We start from the raw sequence: 17,933 nt of genomic DNA, 5'->3' as shown, positions 1-17,933 counted from the left end.
TGGTCAGGTGAAACAATGCGATACAACATCAGCTAACATTGATGCTTCTATCGGTGATGATGTTGCTGTTGTTGTAGCAGTAGTAGTAGTTTTTTGTTGTTCAGTTTAACCTCTCCACCCATTTAGATTTTCACACACACAGCGATGGGCTCACATTTTTGTTGGCACTCCAGCCGCTAAACTGTTTGCAACAAGTGGCTCGTTCGCTGGTTGGCTCGTACCTCAACGAAGAGCTTCATTTCCACGAAATGAATTTTCCTTTTGTAAATCGTTAGAAAAATCTTATTTAAATACGTTAAGCCGCTGTTAGAAAGCAGTCAGTTTGTTGGTTGTTCTTAATCTATGCGGTTCTTGCTCTTTTGAGTTTTCTTTTTCTATGAACATTGGATACAGAAACAACAACAGAAAAAAGGAAAACTCATCGGGAAAACGAATTCTATACCGATATTGTGTACAACAACATAGAAATAAAACGATTTTCAATAAATGTTAACTAAAAGGATTAGTCTACTAAAGACAATTGAGTGAAAATTAAAGATGTTCGACATTTTGAAAATGCATAATACGATATGGACTTGTGTTGTGATTTTAAGCAATTTATTATTGTTGGCTAACTGTGATATTGAGTACAATACCATTAATGAGGATGGTTCATATCAATTTCGGTAATTAAAAAAAGAAACAATAGTTCATCATTAAAATGTTATAAAATTGTAATGAAATACTTTTTTAAAAAAAGGAAGCATGAAATTTTAATATGTAAAAATTAACTCAAAAAATATCAAAATAGGATTTCCTTCTATATCGAAAATTATTCGCTGGTTTCACGATTAATAAGTTAAAAAGGTTAAATTAAAGTTGACCCACTCTATTGAAAGATTGTAAAAATTTGCATTATTATTTTGATATTATTCAGATTTTGGTACTTTGTGATATAAACTGTAAAAAGGATAATAAAATTAGTTAAACATAATACTGACAAGTAAAAAAGAAGCTAAGTTCGGGTGGGCCGAAATTTTAATACCCTCCACCATTTCGAAGGAAACTGAAAAATTTCAAGAAAAAAATCCGAAAACTACCACTTAAATGAAAACCGTTATATGGCGACAATATCAAGACGTGGACCTGTATACGAAATTTTTTGTCATAGGCTGTAGTGCCCATTACGAACTTCAAATACGAAATTTATTACAATAACGTTGAATAATGTCTCAAAAATCATGAAAATACGGAGTATCGGGAGGTACCGAAGACGTGGACCTGCACGGACAATTTTCTGTCTTAGGTTGTAGTACCCATTATGATCTTCCAGTATGAAATTTGAAACAATTCATGAAATCATCAAAATACCAAATATCTTGATGTATCGTCATACAAAAATTTTTATACCCTACACCACAAGGTGGTCAGGGTATTATGTCTTTGTGCATTTGTTTGTAACAGGCAAAAGGAAACGAGATAGACCCATAGTTCCTTTTGATGATCTGCATAGAATCACTTTCTTAGTTGATTTATGCATGTCAGTCCGTCCGTCCGTCCGTCTGTCCATGTATTCTTGTGAACAAAATGCAGGTCGCATTTAGAATCCGATTGAGATGAAATTTTGCAAACAACATTTGTTTGGCCCAAGGACGAACCCTATTGGAGATAATCGGTAAAAATTTAGATATAGCTCCTATATATATCTTCGTCCGATTTGCCATTTATTGTGCACCAAACGTGTAATATCAGCCCGAATAATATGGAATTTTGCACATACAACCAAATAAGGCCTGAAAATAAGTATGCCAAATTTGATCGAAATCGGTTCAGATATAGCTATAGCTCCCATATATATTGTTCATCCGATTTGTTATTTTTGTCCTCCGCAGCCGTAATATGCACTCTGTAACAACAATATTTGGGGAAATATATCAAATGCAGCTCAGAAATACTTTTGCTAAATTTTATCGAGATCGGTTCAAATTTGGATATAGCTCCCATATATAACTTCGTCCGATTTACCTTTTATTGTGCACCAAACGTCTAATATTAGCCCAAATGGGATGGAATTTTGCACATACGACCAAATTTAGTCTAGAAGGTAGTATGCCAAATTTGGTGAAGATCGGTTCAGATATAGCTATAGCTCCCATATATATTGTTCATCCGATTTGTTGTATTTGTTTCCTAGAGCCGTAATATGCACTCCGTAACAACGATATTCAGGGAAATATATCAAATACGGCTCAACAATATCTTTGCCAAATTTTATCGAGATCGGTTCAGATTTGGATATAGTTCCCATATATATCTTTATCTGATTTCAAATTAATTTTGCATCAAATGGGCAATACAAGTCCGAATTTAAAAGATACAAATGCTTTGGCATATTTAGTCCTTTGAATTTTAAATTATAATTATAATCATAGCGTGTATGATTGAATTCTCCCATAAAAACTTTTAATTATTAAGTGGAGCTCAACTAAATTAGCAAAGTGGTGTAGGGTATCATAAAATTGGCCCCGCCCGACTTTAGGACTTTCTTTACTGGTTTGTCATAGGTTGTACGAACTTCCAGTACGAAATTTGTAACGATTCCGGTGAATAATGTTGCTGAAATCATCAAAATACCGAATATCAGGAGGTACCGTTATATGGGGGCTATACTAAGACTTGGACCTGCATACAAAAATTTTTGTCATAGGCTGTAGTACCCATAACAAACTTCAAATACCAAATTTGAAACAATTCCGGTGAATAATGTCGCTAAAATTGTCAAAATATCGAATATCAGGAGGTACCTTTATATGGGGGCTATACGAAAACGTGGACCGACATGGCCCATTTACGAACTTAGCCTTCTGGTAAACTATGTATGCATGCAACATTTTAGCCTTCTATCTCAATTCGTTCGAAAGATAGCGTGATTACAACAGACAGCAGACGGACAGACAGACAGACGGACATCGATAGATCGTCTTAGAATTTGACGCTGATCCAGAGTTACAAACGGAATGACAAAGTTAATATACCCTCTATAAATTTTCGACCGATTTTGTTTATTTAATGCACCAAAAACGAGATGTATGTTCGACTCCAATGAAATTTAGAATGTCTGTAGGGATTTGCTCAGAAAATAAATTTGACAAATTAAATTGAAATCGGTTCAGATTTGTAGATAGCTCCCATATATATTTTCGGCCGATTACACATATTTGATGTACCAAACGCGATAGGTATGTCCGATTCCAATGAAATTCGGCATGAGTAAATAAATGTGGTACAAATATAAATTTGTCAAATTATACTGAAATCGGTTCAGATTTGGATATCTGTATGTACCTCCAATTGCAATGAAATATGGAAGGTGTGACGGAATTTGGTGTAAAAGTAAATTTTGTCAAATTATATTGAAATCGATTGGGATATGATTTTATTAAGAGGATTTGTCCCACAATACCTTCGTAATGGCATTAGGCTAATAGAAAAAAAACAATAATTTTATTGAGGATACGATTATTAAATGTAACAGAAATGCCACACGACTTCAAAAGATTGCAGTTTCCTGCACGCTTGGCATTTGCTATGAAATTAATAAATCCAAAGGACAAACCCCTCGTGTATGAGGACTAAGTTTGACATGTTCCTGCTTTTCTCATAGTCAGCTCTTCGTGGATGTTCAGGCGTTGGTAGACCGAGCTAAATATATCTATTTCGAGTCAGTACACAATAAAAACTCCCATTTCCAAATAATAGTTTTTATACCCTCAGTTATATGACTGCAGATTTCATTTGATGCGATCAAAACGTCCTCATCGAAATAACTGTTTTAGACTATAGGTCTCTTTGTATCAAATACTTTTTAGGATATTTGGAGTCGATAACTCTCGAAGGGAGCATTTGATTTGGTCCAAACTTGGTACAACCTTATATTATTGTAAAATTTAGATCGAGTTCGGAGATGGGCAAAATAGCTCCACTCCTTCCGATAAATATCCACTAAAGGTCAAAATGTTCAAAGAAAATAATTTACCTTATAAGAGAAGAACAATTCAATAGATTTTTTGCAAACTTTGCAAATTCAAAAGAAAACCAATCAAGAAAGCCTTCAAGTCGGACGGGGCCGATTTTATGATACCCTACACCACTTTGCTAATTTAGTAGAGCTCCACATAACAATTACAAGTTTTTATGGGAGAATTCAATCATACAAGCTATGATCAGAATTATAATTTAAAGTTCAAAGGACTAAATATGCCGAAGCATTTGTATCTTTTAAATTCGGGCTTGTGTTGCTCATTTGGTGCACAAATAATTTAAAATCGGATAAAAATATATATGGGCTATATCCATATCTGAACCGATCTCGATAAAATTTGGCAAAGATATTTCTGAGCTGTATTTGATATATTTCCCTGAATATCGTTGTTACGGAGTGCATATTACGGTTGTGGGTAATATATATAACAAATCGGATGAACAATATATATCGAAGCTATATCTGAACCGATCTTCACCAAATTCGGCATACTAGCTGCTAGACTCAATTCGGTCGTAAGTGCCAAATTCCATCACATTTAGACAAATATAACCCGTTTGGTGCACAATAAAATTTAAATCGGACGAAGTTATGTATGGGAGCTATATCGGATGAACAACCGATCTCGATAAAATTTAGCAAATCTATTTCTGAGCTGTATTTGATATATTTCCCCAAATATTTTTTGCAGAGTGCATATTACGGCTGCGGAGGACAAAAATAACAAATCTGATGAACAATATATATGGGAGCTATAGCTATATCTGAACCGATTTCGATCAAATTTGGCATACTTATTTTCAGGCCTAATTTGGTTGTATGTGCAAAATTCCATACTATTCGGGCTGATATTACACGTTTGGTGCACAATAAATGGCAAATCGGACGAAGATATATATGGGAGCTATATCTAATTTTTGACCGATTATCTCCAATTTCAATAGGGTTCGTCCTTGGGCCAAACAAATGATTTGTGCAAAATTTCATCTGGATAGGACAATAAATGCGAACTGTACTTTGTTTACAAAAATACATGGACAGACGGACGGACGGACGGACGGACATGCATAAATCGACTCAGAATGTGATTCTATGCAGATCATCAAAAGGAACTATGGGTCTATCTCGTTTCCTTTTGCCTGTTACAAACAAATGCATAAAGACATAATACCCTGACCACCTTGTGGTGTAGGGTATAAAAAGCGAAATAAGAATCCGATTCATACTAAACTTCACACATTTCAATATTATTACTAACACAAGATCTGGCATAAAGATGGAATATATCGGCTTGAATAATCATAACGACAAAAGTCAATATATATATGTAAAAAAGCAGATATTGGCTGAGGGTTTATATCTGCCGATAAAACTGACACGTTTTTAACTTATTCTAACCAAATTTTGGCAGTTATATAACTACTTACTTTGGTAGTTACCATAGATGGTATAGATGGTAAAATTAAGGTCATTCGATTCGTAACTTCTATAAATAAACATTTTAGACCCAACAAAGTAAAAGAGTATTATTGATCAAAAAAACAAAAAAAAAAATCAAAGATTTTACATCAGAACCGAATGAAGTTGATCGATACAATTTTAGTCAGATGTGTTTTGAACTTTTGTTATTGAAATAGGTCGCTGTCGTATAGCTTCCATATAACGGTACCCCTAGATATTTAGTATGTTGATGATTTTACCTAAATTTTTAAGTTGTGGTTTGGAGCTCGCAATAGATGACAGGCTTTAGAGGTTCATGTTTTTCTGTAGACATATATAAAAGTGACTCAGAATATTTTCAGGTTTTTAAATCCAGATTACTATATGTCGACAAGTGTAGACCTATGTAGACCTATTTTCAAAACAGATCATGGAGGGCATTAAAAGCTCGGGCTGGCCGAATATAACTGCACATTTACTGGTTTTTTCTTCGTTCTTGTGTATGTATTTAGATATATATTTTTAATATCCCATATAGTAAAAATTGGTATCTATGTAAAAATTAGGGATTTTTCAGATTTTCCACCTTATGAAATGACTTTATTTATTTATTTTTAAATGCGGAAGTTATTTTTAAAAAAGAAATCCACAACATGTTTTAAATGTTACAATAATGATTCACCAACTTTTCAACACCTTCTAAAGCTGTTTTACATTTCATTATTTTCTTACGCAGTCACACCAACGATGACATTGGAGGCTACTACCATACGGCCAGTGGTACTCCAGACAACGTTGTCCGAGGTCGTTATGGTTCGCGTAATCCAGCCACTGGGCAAGTGGAGGAGACCGTTTATACCGCGGGACCACGTGGGTAAGTTGTGAATACGCACACATATGAACATTACATGCACGCCTATAAATGTAAAGATTTTCCATATAATTTATGTTAAATATACGAGGAATGGAAACTCAAAACAAAAAAATAAACAAAAAACTGAGCTACAAAAGAAGCAACGCCAAGTTTAACAAATCATTTTCTTAGATTGACTACCAATGATTGTAAGGCAAGAAAATACAAAAAATGAAAAAAAAAAAAAACACCAAATGAAAAATAGACAATACCGCATGAAGTGGAGTGGAATTGGAGTCTATGCCTAAGCTGAAGACAATGGCTTGGATAACGGAGATGATGATGAATGAAGTGGTCTTTGGTAAAAAAACCCTGCACAGACCATAGAGATATTTACTGAAGCATAAATGTAACAATTCTAACACTTTATCAAGATGCTACTGTTTCGTTTGTTAAAATTTTTTTTGTTGTTTAACAATTGTTGTTGTATTTTTTATACCCTACACCACATAGTGGTAAGGGTATTATGTCTTTGTGCATTTGTTTGTAACATGGAGAAGGAAACGAGTTAGACCCATAGTTACTTTTGAGAACCTTCATAGAATCACTTTCTGAGTCGATTTATGCATGTCCGTCCGTCTGTCCGTCCGTCCGTCCGTCCGTCCGTCTGTCCATGTATTCTTGTGAACAAAATGCAGGTCGCATTTATTATCCGATTGAGATGAAATTTTCCAAACAATATTTTTTTGGCCCAAGGACGAACCCTATTGAAATTGGTGAGAATCGGATCAAATTTAGATATAGCTCCCATATATATCTTCATCCGATTTCGGGTTAAATGTGCACCAAATGTCCACTATCAGTCCAAATTACCTGAATTTTGGCACACCCAACCGAGTTCGGCCTAGAAGCAAGTATATCAAATTTGGAGAAAATCGGTTCAGATATAGCTATAGCTCCCATATATATATTTCATCCGATTTGATCTTTAAGTCCCTAACATTCCTACTATGCACTCCACAACCGTGATATTTGGTACCAGGTATTAGATGGAGCACAGAAATAGCTGTTTTAAATTTTATCGAAATCGGTTCAGATTTGGATATAGCTCCCATATATATCTTCATCCGATTTCGGGTTAATTGACCACCAAATGGCCAATATCAGCCCAAATGGCCCGAATTTTGGCACATGTGACCGAGATTAGCCTTAAAGCAAATACAACAAATTTGGAGAAAATCGGTTCAGGAACAGCTATAGCTCCCATATATATGTTTTATCCGATTTGGTGTTTAAGCCTCTCACATTCGTAATATGCACTCCACAAGAATGATATTTGGTACCAGATATAAGATACAGCCCAGAAATAGCTGTTTGTAATTTTATCGAAATCGGTTCAGATTTGGATATAGCTCCCATATATATCTTCATCCGATTTCGGGTTAATTGGGCACCAAATGGCCGATATAAGTCCAAATGGACTGAATTTTAGTACATCGGACCAAATTCAGCCTAGAAGCAAGTATATCAAATTTAGTGAAAATCGGTTCAGATATAGATATAGCAACCATATATATGTTTCATCCGATTTAGTGTTTTAGTCCCATACATTCGTAATATTCACTCCACAACCGTGATATTTGGTACCAGGTATTAGATGGAGCACAGGAATAGCTGTTTTAAATTTTATCGAAATCGGTTCAGATTTGAATATAGCTCCCATGTATATCTTCATCCAATTTAGGGTTAAATGTGCACTAAATGGTCAATATCAGCCCAAATCACCTGAATTTTCGTACATAAGACCGAATTCAGTCTAGAAGCTAATACGTAAAATTTGGAGAACCCCGGTTCAGAGATAGCTATAGAATTAGATAGATTTTGATTTTGTACCAAATATCTCATAGAGCTCTGAAATGCACTGTATAAACCTTTTTACGAGAGCTCTACTAAATATGCATAGTGGTGTAGGGTATCATATAGTCGGCCCCGCCCGACTTTTGAGCTTTCCTTACTGGTTTATAAATGTTTAATGTGCCCTACACACTAGGGAAGTGGGTAGTGGTTTTAAAGTCCTAAGCTTTGCAATATTATTTTTAAATTATAAAAAAAAAAACATGTCGAAAGCCCTTTTTTATAGGAAACCTGTTCAAAATCTTCTGTCCTTAGAAGACCTTCCAGAGGTTCTTTGCATAAAAAGTCCATACAGATATACTGCATGTATTTTATCTATACAGGGCCTTTATAAGGTCTTCTAATTAAAGAAGACTCTTAGAAAAATATATAAAAATCTTGAGAAGGATTTCCATAAACTGACGACTTTATAAAGGTCCTCCATATGTTCCTAGAATATACTCAGAACATCTTTTGTCTATGGAAGATCCTCAAAAAATCGTCTGTCTATGGGAGACCTTAAAGGGTCTACTGTCTACAGAAAACCTTTCGAAAGACTTCTGTATATGTTCGTTGGAAGGCCTTCAGTCTACAGAGGACTCTTTAAGAGGAATTCTGTCTGTAGAAGACATTTAGAAAGTCTTCTGCCTTTAGAAGACCTTTAGAACGTCTTCTGTCTATAGAAAACCTTTGGAAGGTTTTCTCCCTATAGAAGACCTTCAGAACGTCTTCTCGCTATAAACGTCTTCTTTAGAAGGTCTTCTCGTTGTAGAAGACCTTTAAAAGGTTTTCTCGCTATAGAGGACCTCTTCAGAAGGTCTTCTCGCTTTAGAAGACCTTTTCAGAAGGTCATCTGTATATAGTAGTTCTTTGGAAGGTCTTCTGTGTATAGAAGTCCTTTATTAGGTCTTTTTCCTATAGAAGTCCTTTATTAGGTCTTTTTCCTATAGAAGATCTTTAGAAGGCATTCGGTTTATTGAAGACTTTTAGTAGCTATTTTCTCTATAGAATGTTTTTAGAAGGCCTTCTCTCTATAGTATGCCTTTAGAAGGTCTTCTCTCTATAAAGTCCCTTAGAACGCCTTTGGTCTATAGAAGACCTTTAAGAGTTCTTCTCTCTATAGAAGACCTTTGAAAGGTCTTAAATCTATAGAAAAAATTTGGAAAGTCTTTGAAGGTCTTCTATATATAGGAGACCTTTGGAATTTCTTCTGTCTATAGAAGACCTTTAAGAAGTCTTCTCTCTATTGAAGACCTTTAGAAAGTATCCTGTCTATAGAAGATATTTGGAAGGTCTTCAGTCCATTGAAGATCTGCAGGAGCTCTTCTGTCTCGAGAAAACCTTTAGAAGGTCTTTTCTCTATAGATTGCCTTTAGAAGGTATTCTGTCTGTAAAAGATTTTTAGGAGGTCTTCTGTCTATATAACACCTTTGGAAGGTCTTCTGTCCATAGAATACCTTTGGAAAGTCTTCTGTCTAAATAGAAGATCTTTAGAAGGTCTTCTCTCTATGGAAGACCTTCGGGAGGTCTTCTCTCCATGGAAGACCTTTGGAAGGTCTTCGGTCTACAGAAGACCTATATGATTTCTTCTCTCTATAGAGGACCTTTGGAAGGTCTTCTCTCTATAGAAGACCTTTGGAAGGTTGTTTCTCTATGGAAGACCTTTGGAAGGTCTTCTTTCTATGGGAGCTTTGAAATGTTTTCGGACTATAGAAGACCTTTAAATGATCCTCGGTCTACAGTAGATCTCCAGAAGGTCTTCGGTCTATAGAAGACCTTTAGGATTTCCTCTGTCTATAGAAGAATTCTTGAAGGTCTTCTCTCCATAGAAGTCCTTTAGATGGTCTTCTGGCTATAGAAGAACTTTAGATGGTCTTCTCGCTATAGAAGAACTTTAGAAGGTCTTTTTCTCCACATAGAAGACCAGAAGGTCTTCTCTACATAGAAGACCTTTAGAAGGTCTTCTCTACATAGAAGACCTTTAGAAGGTCTTCTCTACATAGAAGACCTTTAGAAGGTCTTCTCTACATAGAAGACCTTTAGAAGGTCTTCTCTACATAGAAAACCTTTAGAGGGTCTTCTCGCTATAGAAGACCTTTGGAATGTTGCCTCTCTATGGAAGACCTTTGGAAGCTCTTCTCTCTATGGAAGACCCTTGGAAAGTCTTCGGACCATAGAAGATCTTTGAAAGGTAGACCGAGGACCTTTCAAAGGACTTTGGTCAATAGATGACGTTTAGGATTTCCTCTGTCTGTGAAACACACTTAAAAGGTCATTGGTCCATAGAAGACCCTAAGATGGGCTTCTGCCTATGGAAGCCTTCTCTTTCAAAAATAAAAAACTTTAGGAGACCATTAGGACTTCTTCATAGAACCCTGTTAAAAAGTCCATTGAAGAGAATAAAGGGGTTATATTTTCTTAAAAGTCCTTAACGTAAGTTGGACTATTAATGGAGGACCTCTCAAAGATATTTCCCCTTATTTAAAAAAAAAAAGAAAACAAATTCTCCGAATATTCAAATCCGTTAAATTTGTTTTTATACCCTCCACCTTGGAAAGGAGGGTATATTTACTTTGTCATTCCGTTTGTAACATACTTAAATATTCGTCGTAGACCCCATAAAGTATATATATTCATAATCAGCATAAAATTCTAAGTCGATTTAACGATGTCCGTCTGTCTGTCTGTCCGTCTGTCTGTCCGTCTGTTTGTCTGTTGAAATCACGATACAGCCCACATTATTTGACGTAGAGCGCCAAAATTTAGCAGAGCAATTGGTATTGTGTCTAGGATGGTTGGTATTGAAAATGAGATATATCGGTCCACGTTCTGGTATAGTCCCCATATAACGGTACCTCCCGATATTCGGTATTTTGATTATTTATGCCACATTTTTTCACGGATTTGTCTGAAAATTGGTATTTGTAGGTCATGGTGGGTCCATGTACGTGTGGCAAAACATTGCATGTATAGGTCCACGTTGTGGTATAGCCCCCATATAATGGTACCTCCCGATATTCGATATTTTGATTATTTTTGCCACATTTTTTTAACGGATTTGTCTAAAAATTGGTATTTGTTGGTCATAATGGGCTCCAGCTCCGGTGGCGAAACATTGCATGTATGGGTCCATGATTTGGTATAGCCCCCATATAACGGTACCTCCCGATATTCGGTATTTTGATGGTTTTTGCCAGATTTTTTCACTGATTTGTCTAAAAATTGGTATTTGTGAGTAATAATAGGTCCTAGTTCGTGTGGCGAAACATTGTATGTATAGGTCCACGTTTTGGTATAGTCCCCATATAACGGTACCTCCCAATATTCGGTATTTTGATGATTTTTGACACATTTTTTCACGAATTTCTCTGAAAATTTGGTAGTTGTAGATCATAATGGGTCCCAGTTCGTGTGGCGAGTCATTGTAATTATAGGTCCACGTTTTGGTATAGCCCCCATATAACGGTACCTCCCGATATTCGGTAATTTGATGATTTTTGCACATTTTTTTTTCACGTATTTGTCTGAAAATTGGTATTTGTAGGTCATAATGGGTTCTAGCTCCGTTGGCGAAACCTTGCATGTGTAGGTCCACGATTTGGTATAGCCCCCATATAACGGTACCTCCCGATATTCGGCATTTTAATGGTTTTTGCCACATTTCTTCTAATGTTTCCTTTACCCTAAGGTGGAGGTTATTAAAAGTTTGGCCCGGCCGAACTTAATGTTTTTTTACATTTTAAAATTGAAATTAAAAATCTTATTCATCGAATTATACAATATGCATTGCATGCATTCAATGCATTATTATCGTTTTCCCTCTCTGGATCTGATTATCAGTCACCTCCCCGACACAGCGTCAATAAAATGCATTTTTCTTTTTATCAAAAAAATCAACTGACAAATGACGGTGATTATACGCGTCTACACTTGTGAATAATTACAAATTAATCGTTGTGAAAAGAGGCATAAATTTTTGCATTAAAATTTCAATTCATCATCGGAACAATGAAGCAACCGAACAATGGAAATTGGTCCCATTCAACAACAATGGCACAAAAAAAAATGATTAACAAAAACTAATGCAAAATCAGCAACAACAACAATAGATTATTAAGGTTATCTATGGTAGACAATTAAAACGGATACACAGAACATTGAATTCAAAAGACAGCAGAAAAAAAACAAGTTTCAAATTTGGCGTTTATGTAGAGCCTCTGAGCTGCTTAACCAACAAAAAAAGATGGATGAATAACCAACATAGCCAAATTAACGCTCCAAAGGGCTTATCAACAAATTGTTAACAAATCATGTTATAGTTTTTTTTTTGCAACTCCACACACATTTTTTCGAATTATGTAATAATGCCAATCATCATCTATCATTCTTGGCCAAAGCGGACAAAAAGCGTTCAAGATAAATCTTCATAACCAAATTCATATTTACAAGAACTTCCGAGGAGCTTCTGCTCTTCTTTATTGAAAAACCAATTAGAAACAAAACAGAAGAACTCAACTAGAAAACCCACCGGAGATTGCTTAAAATCCACTGCTTCATTTGAAGCAACGACCAAAGAAAAAAAATCGAAATGAAACAAAACATTTAACAGCCAATTAATGTTTCGTTTACAGTTTTTGTTTTTGTTTTTTTTTTGTTGTGGTTTTTTGTTTGTTTACCTAACATTGTTAATTTTGTTCAGATTGTTGTTATTCTGGTATGAATTTGAACTTAGATGCCAGAAAATAAAACCGAAACGGAGCTTAGCGAAAACAACTGATATCATCAGAAGAGGCGGCATCAGCATCGAAATGCAGATCAGCCGTTGCTAACCGGTTAGAAGCGACAGGTTATGCACCCTTTTAAATTTGTGGGCCAATAACTTTGGCTAATGACAAAATATAGAGATAGAAAGGGAGAAAGAGAGAGAGAGAGCGGTAATGGAATTTGGAATGGGATAATTGTTAGCCTTTCAAAAGAAAGTTGTCTAAAGAAAGAAGTAAACAGTGACAGGCAGCTTCATTTGGATATTAGGTTGTCATCTAAATGTTGTAGATTTGGAAACCCAAATTATTATTATTATTAATTATAATTATTTTATTATTATTAATTACACTTAAAATTTAACAAGTAAAAAAACATTAAGTTCGACCGGGCCAAACTTTAAATACCCTCCACCCTAGGGTAAAAGAATATTAGAAGAAATGTGGCAAAAAACATTAAAATGCCGAATATCGGCAGGTACCGTTATATAGGGGCTACACCAACACGTGCACCTATAATTACAATGTTTCGCCACACGAACTAGGACCCATTAAGACCCACAAATACCAACTTTTATACAAATCAGTGAAAAAATGTGACATAAATCATCAAAATACCGAATATCGGGAGGTACCGTTATATGGGAGATATACCAGAACGTGGACCTATACATGCAATGTTTTGCCACACGCTCAGGGACCCGTTGTGACCTACAAATACCAATTTTCAGACAAATCCGTGAAAAATGTGGCATAAATCATCAAAATACCGAATATCGGTAGGTACCGTTATATGGGGGCTATACCAAAACGTGGACCTATACATGCAATGTTTTGCCACACGCTCAGGGACCCGTCATGACCTACAAATACCAATTTTCAGATAAATCCGTGAAAAAATGTGGCATAAATCATCAAAATACCGAATATCGGGAAGTACCGTTATATGGGGACTATACCAGAAAGTGGACCGATATATCTCATTTTCAATACCAACCATCCTAGACACAATACAAATTGTTCTGCCAAATTTTGACGCTCTACGTCAAATAATGTGCGCGGTATCGTGATTTCAACAGACAGACGGAAAGACAGACAAACAGACGGACATGGTTAAATCGACTTAGAATTTTATGCTGATTATGAATATATATACTTTGTGGGGTCTACGACGAATATTTAGGGATGTTACAAACGGAATGACAAAGTTAATATACCCTCCTTCCAAGGTGGAGGGTATAAAAATATGTGAGATGGTGAGCTTGTTCAAAATATTGTTTGTATCGAAATTTGGCCCTAGGCAGACCATATTTGCCATAGAACTCTAGAAGACCCACAGAAAATCCAAATTGGGGTGCCCTTCTAAGTACAAAACAACAGAAATTCTGGCTTTGAAGAAGATGCATAAAAGACCTTCTAAGTATAAAACAACAGAAAGTGTCCTACTTTTGAATCGCTATACATATAAAAGAGTATTTAATTAACTGACTGACTGACTAAAATCTAAAAATTCTGAAAGGATACGAAAAGTACTAAAAATTTAACATTTTCTATTAAACAAACGGAAGAAGCAAAATTTTTTTGGAAAAAGAAATTTAAAATGCAGGATAGGGTTTTTGGAAATTCAAACTTTAAGGTTACGAAAAGTTCTAAAATTGTACCATTTGGTATTATGTGAACGGATAGAGATAAAACTCTAAAAAATTGGTTTAAGAATCAAGGTTGAAAAGTAAGTTCGATATGTGAAGGGGGGTTTCTAAATGTGTCCGAACTGTACTAAATGGTATTAAATTTGAAACAGTTTGATTGAGGGTGAACGGATAAAGCTGGAATTTTGAAATTTTGTATTGAGGTCCCTATTGGTGGTTGGTTTGAGATATCGAGGTGTTTTTGGAAATAGAAACAACTAGTACACGAAAAGTACTTAATAGTACTATATTTGGTACAATTTGGTATGGACTGAAGAGATAGTGCTTGAAATCTGAAATTTGATATTAAGGTCACTGTTCATGTCTAGGCTGGACATATGGAGGTGATTGCGGAAATGTGAACTATAATCGTTCGAAAAGTGCTGAATGGTACTATATTTGGTATTGGGTAAAGGAATAGGGCTGGCTAGAAATTTGATATTGAGGTCACTGATGGTATCTGGAATTGAGATATGGAAGTAGTTTTAGAACTGTGTACTATAGTTGTTCGAAAAGTACTATGTGGTACTATATTTGGTATTGACTGAAGGGATAGAGATAAAATTCTGAAGTTTGCAACATCAGCAGAAATGGTTCGAAAAGTAAATAAGCGACTTGATCGAAATCCGCATTGTAGTGGCGGAAAAATGGCTCGTGAGCTGAACATATCGTAATATTCCATTCGGCAAATATTGAAGAATGAGCTCGGTGTAAAGCATTTGAAATTCCAAAAAGTGCGAGAACTTACACCGCAAAAGAAAGAAATAAACTCAAAAGAGCTAAAGAGTTGCTTCGCTTGGCCGAAAGTGGTGAACTGCCGAATTTGGTTTTCTCCGCCTCCGATGAGAAAATATTCGTTGTCCAGCAGTTTGTAAAAAAAGAAGATTATCGTGAGATCAGCTGAAAATGTGCACCTTCGGTTGGCCACCAGAACTCTAGCGCTGGCCACTGTGATGGTGTGGGCCGCGATAACAGCCGATGGCCGCTCTCCGCTCGTATTAATCGACCATGACTTCATAACAAATGCCGAATATTATCACGAAAATATTCTGAAGGGGGTGTATTAAAGCCTTGGGCATGCAAACATTTTGGCCGCAGACCTTGGACATTCCAACAGGACTCAGCACGCGCCACCCAAGAATGGTTACAAAATGAGTTTCCTCGCTTTATTTCTAGCGCACAATGGTCACCAAAATCTCCGGATACCAATCCATTGGACTATTGTGTGGAGTATTTTGGAAAGCATGGTTGGCACTAAAAAATACCAAAGTGTTGATCACCTCAAGCAAGCGCTTCGCCGGGAATGGGCCAAAATACCGCAGAGCAACATTTGAAGGCCATAATTCGAGTCAAAGGTGACCAATTCGAACAAATCTAAACTTATTCTAAAATTTGATGCTATTTCCGAAATGTTTTGCTTTCATTCAATAAAATTTCCAAAAAAATTTGTAAAAATTATGGCGGTTAACTTTGTTGCAGTTTTTTTTATCTCACCCTGTATATGAATTCCTGGTGGTGGTGGTAGGATTTAAACTCTTGTCGTCTTCTAGGACCTATAGTGGAATTTTATGGCAAATAAATCTATCGAATCTTTAGATTTGCTACCATCCGGTTTGAATAGGAGGTTTTAACCATCTAAAAAAGGTCAAAAGACCCTTTCGCTAACTCATATGAGGGTATTCGACCAAAATAATCCTCGTATTGTTATCCATAATATGACCGGAGACACTATGAACCTAAAAGGTAAGGATTTTAAGAAGTCTTAGACTGAAGATTTCAAAAGATGTGGCAGAGAGGGGACGTTTTCTCGGTTACTCTGCGATGCAACCTTTTAAAAATCTGATATAAGTGCTTTGTGTTTAAATCTCTACTTTCATAATCTAGATCTACTAGATATTATTGTAATTATTAAAAAAACCAGTAAAGAAAGTCTTAAAGTCGGGCGGGGCCGACTTTATGATACCCTACACCACTTTGCTAATTTAGTAGAGCTGCGCATAACAATTGAAAGTTTTTATGGGAGAATTCAATCATACACGCTATGATTATAATTATAATTTAAAGTTCAAAAGACTAAATATGCCGAAGCATTTGCATCTTTTAAATTCGGACTTGTATTGCCCATTTGGTGCACAATTAATTTGAAATCGGATAAAGATATATATGGGAGCTATATCCAAATCTGAACCGATCTCGATAAAATTTGGCAAAGATATTTCTGAGCTGTATGTGATATTTTTCCCCAAATATTGTTGTTACAGAGTGCATATGAACCGATCTTCACAAAATTTGACATACTAGCTTCTAGACTCAATTCGGTCGTAAATGCCAAATTTCATCCTATTTGGTAAAATATTAGACGTTTGGTGCACAATCAAAGGTAAATCGGACGAAGTTATATATGGGAGCTATATCCAAATCTGAACGGATCTCGATAAAATTTAGCAAATGTATTTCTGAGCAGCATTTGATATATTTCCCCAAATATTGTTGTTACAGGGTGCATATTACGGCTGCGGAGGTCAAAAATAGCAAATCGGATGAACAACATATATGGGAGCTATAGCTATATCTGAACCGATTTCGATCAAATTTGGCATACTTATTTTCAGGTCCAATCTGATCATAAGTGCAAAACTCCATACAATTCGGACTGATATTACACGTTTGGTGCACAATAAAAGGCAAATCGGACGAAGATATATATGGGAGCTATATCTAAATTTTGACCGATTATCTCCAATTTCAATAGGGTTCGTCTTTGGGCTAAATAAATGATTTGTGCAAAATTTCATCTGTATAGGGCAATAAATGCGAACTGTACTTTGTTTACAAAAATACATGGACAGACGGACGGACGGACATGCATAAATCGACTCAGAATGTGATTCTATGCAGATCATCAAAAGGAACCATGGGTCTATCTCGTTTCCTTTTGCCTGTTACAAACAAATGCACAAAGACATAATACCCTGACCACCTTGTGGTGTAGGGTATAAAAATGAATTTATTATCAGTAATGTTGCCGAAGATGCTAGATGTCTAAAATGCAAGGAATCCGAGGAATATTAATCCAAAAATTTCCAAAAATCAAAAAAAAAATAAATAAATAAATAAATAAATAAAATAAAACAAAATAAGGAAAAGGAGTAACTTGTCCTCTGTCTTTAGATTGCTTCGCGATTTTAACTTCAAAATCGTCGATGAACATGTTTTCTCTTTTTAGCTATAATATACTTCGTTTTTCTTTTAATTTTGGAAAAAAAATTATAATGCGA

General features: G+C 35.6%; 1 protein-coding gene across 1 annotated transcript in view; it reads left to right on the top strand.

Moving 5' to 3' along the window:
* The first annotated feature begins 330 nt into the window (after positions 1 to 330).
* Positions 331 to 17,933, top strand: part of LOC101887660 (dermokine) — a 72,864-nt gene continuing 55,261 nt past the window's right edge. Inside the window, exons 1-2 of the mRNA XM_059127496.1 lie at positions 331 to 665; positions 6,198 to 6,335. Coding sequence (XP_058983479.1) covers positions 538 to 665; positions 6,198 to 6,335 — 266 coding nt within the window. The 5' untranslated portion in view covers positions 331 to 537. The remainder of the gene's footprint in view (positions 666 to 6,197; positions 6,336 to 17,933) is intronic.

The sequence above is a fragment of the Musca domestica genome, unplaced genomic scaffold, assembly GCF_030504385.1.
Source record: "Musca domestica strain aabys unplaced genomic scaffold, Musca_domestica.polishedcontigs.V.1.1 45, whole genome shotgun sequence".
Taxonomy (NCBI): Eukaryota; Metazoa; Arthropoda; class Insecta; order Diptera; family Muscidae; genus Musca; species Musca domestica.
The sequence above is the reverse complement of the archived record's forward strand: the minus strand, read 5'-3'. Positions and strand labels throughout refer to the sequence as shown.